Source organism: Erigeron canadensis, chromosome 8 (assembly GCF_010389155.1).
Source record: "Erigeron canadensis isolate Cc75 chromosome 8, C_canadensis_v1, whole genome shotgun sequence".
In the NCBI taxonomy this organism is placed as follows: domain Eukaryota; kingdom Viridiplantae; phylum Streptophyta; class Magnoliopsida; order Asterales; family Asteraceae; genus Erigeron; species Erigeron canadensis.
Genome location: NC_057768.1, coordinates 48,546,665 through 48,552,613, shown reverse-complemented (window position 1 = coordinate 48,552,613; position 5,949 = coordinate 48,546,665). Strand labels below are relative to the sequence as shown.

General features: G+C 34.7%; 1 protein-coding gene across 1 annotated transcript; it reads left to right on the top strand.

Annotated features, from left to right (window-relative positions):
- The first annotated feature begins 2,697 nt into the window (after nucleotides 1–2,697).
- On the top strand, nucleotides 2,698–4,353 carry LOC122579874 (ethylene-responsive transcription factor CRF2-like). The gene has a single exon (XM_043752136.1). The coding sequence runs from the start codon at nucleotides 3,015–3,017 to the stop codon at nucleotides 4,029–4,031; it is 1,017 nt and encodes a 338-aa protein (XP_043608071.1). The 5' UTR covers nucleotides 2,698–3,014; the 3' UTR covers nucleotides 4,032–4,353.
- The last annotated feature ends 1,596 nt before the right edge of the window (nucleotides 4,354–5,949 follow it).

Below are 5,949 nucleotides of genomic sequence, written 5' to 3'. Positions count from 1 at the left end.
CTGTTTAAGAGTTTTGTTACTAACAAAAAGTCTAAGGTTCAAATTTTCCTTTTAGTAAACATCTTAGATTCTTAGGTGGCTCAGAATTGATAAAAATTAGATTTTTTTTTTTTTATCTATACTTATTTATAAAAAAGAGTTATCACCCCTTCTATAAACTTTTAAGAACCTAATATATCTAATTTATTTTCCATCTTAATATTTTTATTCTATACACTGTGACTAAAATACTCTTACAAAAATTTCAGACTCTATCTCTCCATAACATACAAACACATAGCAAAAATCGTAACTCATAAGTCATCCCCCCCCCCTCGCTTCACATCTCACCTCGAACGTTGTCTATTTTTATCACTGTAACACGCGAACACCCATCTAGTTTAAAATGAAACAAATATATGCTGCATGGATAGAACTCAAATATTTGTATAAAAGTTATGCCTACCTCGCGATCAATGATCTTACGGAAAAAACTTATGTACGCCACATCATTTCTCAGGGGAAGTGATAAATCTACAACAATTATTAGTTATCTATGACAAGTGTATATATTTTACTGCACAATGTACAATTGTATAAAGCAGAAATTGTTATAGATGCTTAAAACTTGTTATAGCTTTATCACTTTCCTTTTTCAAAAATCGTTATGCATGATTTTTAAATAGCAATGTATCCTTGCTCATTTACATGTCGGTTAAAATCTTTTCTTCTTATAAATTACGAATAATAATAATAATGATACAATATTAATATAACTTAAATGATAAATAATTCATGTTTAATATTGAAATGTTGCATCTATTCTAGTGAAATTTTGTTCTATAAAATTGAAAATCCGAATTTTATTTAAAATTAAAAAAGATTTGAGGGTGCATTAATTAATTTGGTCAAAGCAAAAGTGATTTGGCAGTATAAAAAGATTTGACTGATAAATTAATTGAACCATCCCTCCCATGTCACGTGACCTGCTTCATAAGATCTTTTGGTTCGGGAAGAAAAAATTAACAGAAATTTTACTTGTTTGAATTTTGATGTAATAATTCAACATACGTGGGTGACTACTGAGTACTGACTAGTATCTTTTCATTTTGATTTTAGTTAAACGAAAAGGTTATTTTAGTAGTTCATTTTAGCTTTAGTGAGTATTGAGATTCGACATTATATTGGGTTTCACTTACTCAGGGGGAAATGGTGTGGTGCCAAGTTTTTAGCTAATTACGAGCCGACATGTGGCAATGCCAAAAACTAACCAAAACTTACCAAAAGTAAGGGTGTAGATGTATAAACCTTGCAATTTGCCGATTAAAAATAAGATGTATATCTAGCCGATGTTCACTTGCCAACTTGCCAAAAGCTCTTCTCCCAACGTTCACTTGCAACATCCAACGTTCATTAGCATCGGTCAAAACATGCCGATGAAGGTTGCCAAAAGTAGCCGATTCAACTTGCCAAAAGTAGTCGATACAAATGCGATAGTGTTGCCGATTTGCTGAAGCTTGCCGATGATTTTTGTCAATAAAACAAGCCGACTACACTTTTTCCCCTTACTCTCAATATATTTATTAGATTGAGAAGAGGAAAATTACATTTGATCTCCTTTATTTATTTATCATCATGTATATTAAAGTTTAGGTATATATCTTGTTTAATACACTATAGATATGTATACATAGGTTTTAAGTAAGATAAAATAAGTATTAAAAGAAAATAAAATAATAGGTTTTCTCTTCAATAAAAATTACTATGCATCATGAAAATTATCGTGTATTAATTGTTTCGTGAGTCTTCGTGCATCAATTTAACCAAGATCTAAGGGTCAAAATATTATTTTATTTATTTTATTTTAATACTTGTTTTACAATACCTAACTTCGTTTTTTTATTATTGTATTAGTTTGATAATGAACATGTTTATTTCTTTCAAAAATCTTCAGAAGAAACGGAAAAATACAAAAATGTGAAATGCTAGCAAAGTGTTATTTCAAGTCATCAAAGTCTAAGTTGATATGGCACATAATTCCACGTGGCAAAAGCCTAGTGACTCGAATAGATGCGGCATTTGGTTGAGAAAATTGAAAAGACGTTAAATAAGATTATGATTTCCCATGATTGATTTCTTCCGATGATATATTTCACATTTTTAGTTAGAACATGAAAATTCTTAAAAATTACAATTTAGTAGGATCATTTTATAAGTTGAAAATGATCTAAAAATTAGTAAAACGCATAAATAACTTTTCTATAAGATTCTTAATACAATGTATTCCTTTTTCTAAAAGTAAGATTTTAACTTTATTTATTAAAGTTACAATTAAACCCCAAGAAACATGATTAACTGATAACAACAATCAATTATGATTGAGTACTATATTCCAAACATAATATAACTACTAAATTTCTTTTAAAAAAAAAGAACCCGTCATAAAAAGATAAAGAAACTGGAAGACAAGAAGATATTTAACAAGATGAAAGCAAATAAAAAATTATATTTTTAGTTTTTATTTTTTTTAAAAAAGGAGAAAATAAGCGGGGTAGGCAGTATCCTATAAAAAAGCAAGCTGGGGGTACCAATTGCCTCTTCACGGCATCCTTTACAATTTTCCATATATCACTTTTCTCTCATAAAACATACACCACCACTTTCTCTCACTAAAAAGCCCACCGGAAAAACAAACACACACCTTCACTGTGTGTCATATCTTTCCTTAAATAACAATCTCTGATACTCACTTCTTTCTATATTCTTCCGGCCAAATTAAAAGAGGTTTTGTAACTTTAATTTCTCTTTCTCCCCGCCCCCCATGTGTTATTGCCACTTTATTTTCCTTCGATAATTTACTCCTTTTTCTCTCTCGCACGAGTGTGAGTGAGTATTCCAGTAGTCTCCTCTTTTTTATTTATATTCTTGTTCTATCTATCTTTTAAGAATCAAACCCTTTTTTCTTTCTTATATAAATTCACCCCCCTCATTTTCCTTTCAATGCCACTTTGATACCAAAAAATTACTGCCACAAAATGGAAAACACACCTGCTATTTCTTCTTCTTCCTCCCCTTGTTGTTCTTCAGTTAAATACACTGAACACAAAACCCACATTTCCGTCACCGCACAAAATACCCCCGTCAACAAAATCGTCAGAATCTCCGTCACCGACGCCTACGCCACCGAATCTTCCGGCGACGAATCCGAGCCCCTCCCAACTCGTAAACGCATCAAAAAATTCGTTACTGAGGTTAAAATCACTAACACAACTCCCACGGCTACTACTACACCAACCCCATCTTCTTCCGCCGTTCACTCTAACGGAAGGTCGGCGGCAGGCCGTAGAAAGACTCAATCCAACGTGGCAGCCAACAAAAAGCTGAAGGTGACCAACGGGAAAAAGTTTCGGGGTGTTAGACAACGTCCATGGGGTAAATGGGCTGCAGAGATCCGAGACCCGACCCGAAGGGTCAGGTTATGGCTTGGGACTTATGACACTGCTGAAGAAGCTGCTATGGTTTATGACCACGCGGCTATCCAGTTGCGTGGACCTGACGCGCTCACTAATTTCACTTTCCCAACAAAAATGGATAATGAGGATGATGATGTTGATAAAAAGTTGACTTCCGTTGACTCCGGTTATAACTCCGGTGATGAGTCACAGACAAATACTAAGCCAATGTCGCCTAAATCCGTACTACGCTGTTCCTCGTCTTCAACTGATGAGTTTGTGGCCGAGTCAACTCACCCAAGTCCAGTGCACGACGTCGTCTCGGAACACAAAGTTTCTGAAGAAAGCTTTTCGGATTTTTGCCGGTTTGATGACCCGTTTTCCAATTTGGGTCTTTTTGACTCTCCTGATTTCGTACCGGATATCTATGACCCCACTACCTTCCCGAGTACCGCATTTGAAGGGGCCGAGCCAGAGGGATTGTTTCTCGGGTACGGTAATGATTTCGGGTTCGGGTCATCAACCTGGCCTGCTGACGATTATTTACAAGACTATGGTGATATATTCGGGTCGGGTTTGGAGCCTCTTGTTTCACTATAAAAAGGGAAGGATCGGGTCACCTTTCAGGATTTTTTGTACGGAGATATATATCTATATCTTATATCATTATATTATTTTTTAAGTTTAATTGGTTTTTTAATATATTATTTTAAGTGTATAAATATCAGTGTAATAACTCCGTTAAAATGTGACGGACGAGATCAGATTTTGGCATTTTGGGATACAAAAGGGTAACGGCCGTTAATTAGTACGAAGGTACTGTATTGTAATGCAAGGCACGTGTTAGAACACGTGACCAGCAAAAGTTTAACTACTAGGAAATTAGGTGAAGAAATGAAATGGAATGAATGCTTACATGTTTTATCATGCATCTTTTTAGCTACGCCTATTAATTGCCTTAGAATTTTGTAGCACATTTATTGCATGGGGTACAACACTTTTTTCCTCTTCCTAATTAATAATGCCTACTGTTAATTTAATATTTCGAGACAAAACAGTGTGAATTTCCTATGAAATCTAGTATTGTACTCGTATCTTTCTTTCTTTCTTTGTTTTCACTACATTAATCAAATTAAGAAGCGAAGTCCTATTCAGATCAAAATAACCAGTTACTTAACCCCAAGTCTGCTTGTTCCATCCAACTCTGAATAGGTGTTCAGAGTTTTGCAAATTTTTTTAAGCTAGCAAGGATAGAATCTCCATCATATATCTTTTACATAAATCTTTGATGACTTATCACTTGAACAACGGGTCATTTGTAAATAGAAGAGCATGGTGTTATTTTATAAAACACGCACAAATAAATTAACTTGTAACAATATTGGGTAACAAATAACTAAATAAGATATATATGTTGAAACCATAAGTATTTAATATATATTGATATCTCCAACATGCATAATACATGGTCCGCTCAAGTATCAAGAGGACTCACAAGACATGAGTGGTCCTCTATGTGGGTGTCTATTGTTTTGGGTTGATTTAATTTCATTATTATCACCACCTGACAAACTAATAACCCCAAATCTATTTGAACCTTCAACTTAATTATCACTATTAATTAGAGTATTAGTAGTGCAGTTTCCACTTTTTTTTACATTTTTTTTTTTGTTGCAAGGGTGCATAATGAATTAGGTACACCAACATGATTTAGCCACCTTGGCGTTGTATGAAATTAATTCACGTTCGGTGTGGTATGCTCTCATGTTTATCGAAAGCATCTCAAAATGATTATGTTTCAATGTTTGATATAGCTTATGGGCCATCTTATATACGAGTATTAAACACCGTCAAAATAGCGTTTAAATCTTTTATCTTTTTATATACTATACTAAATGGGGCCCTCTTTCCCATACACAACGACGGTTCCAAGCAAGATGAATAGTTTATAGTCGACTCAATATCGGCGAAATCCCCCCATTTAATATCTTTAGTACCTATTCTCTTGTAGTGCACCCTTCATCGAAAGAGTAGGCGGTTGAAAGACCCACCTCTGAATAAAGCCTTTAGGTTGGGAGATCTCAAAAGGGAACCTCGCTTAGCTTATCAGTCCCTGTATTATTCAACTCATCTGTCCACTTATATTGTCCAAAGCAGAAGGAATTTTTCAATCCTTTGTTTCGAAGGCCAGTCTCTAGACTGGAAAAGATTCAATCCACTTGTTGGCCTGCTTCTATGTCCTGTAGCTTCTAAGGCATTAGCTTCAAAGGGGCTTGTTGGCCCCCTTCTTAGCTCTTGATGTCTGCTTTAAGCTTCGTCGAATAAGGCCCGTAGCTTACAACATCTTATGAGAAGGGCCTGTAGCTCGATACAATTTAAGGCCAGTTGCGTACTTGCTAGAGACGGATTCCGCCATTCCCTGAAACATCAGGGCCCAGCTTGAAAAAGATTTGGATGTGGATGATAGAGAGCATATTTTTTATATATCCCCAAAATGAGAGCTATTAGATGAGAAGAG

Bases quoted from the DNA above. Each gene is read 5' to 3' on its own strand.
- LOC122579874 (XM_043752136.1), top strand. From the start codon at position 3,015: ATGGAAAACACACCTGCTATTTCTTCTTCTTCCTCCCCTTGTTGTTCT.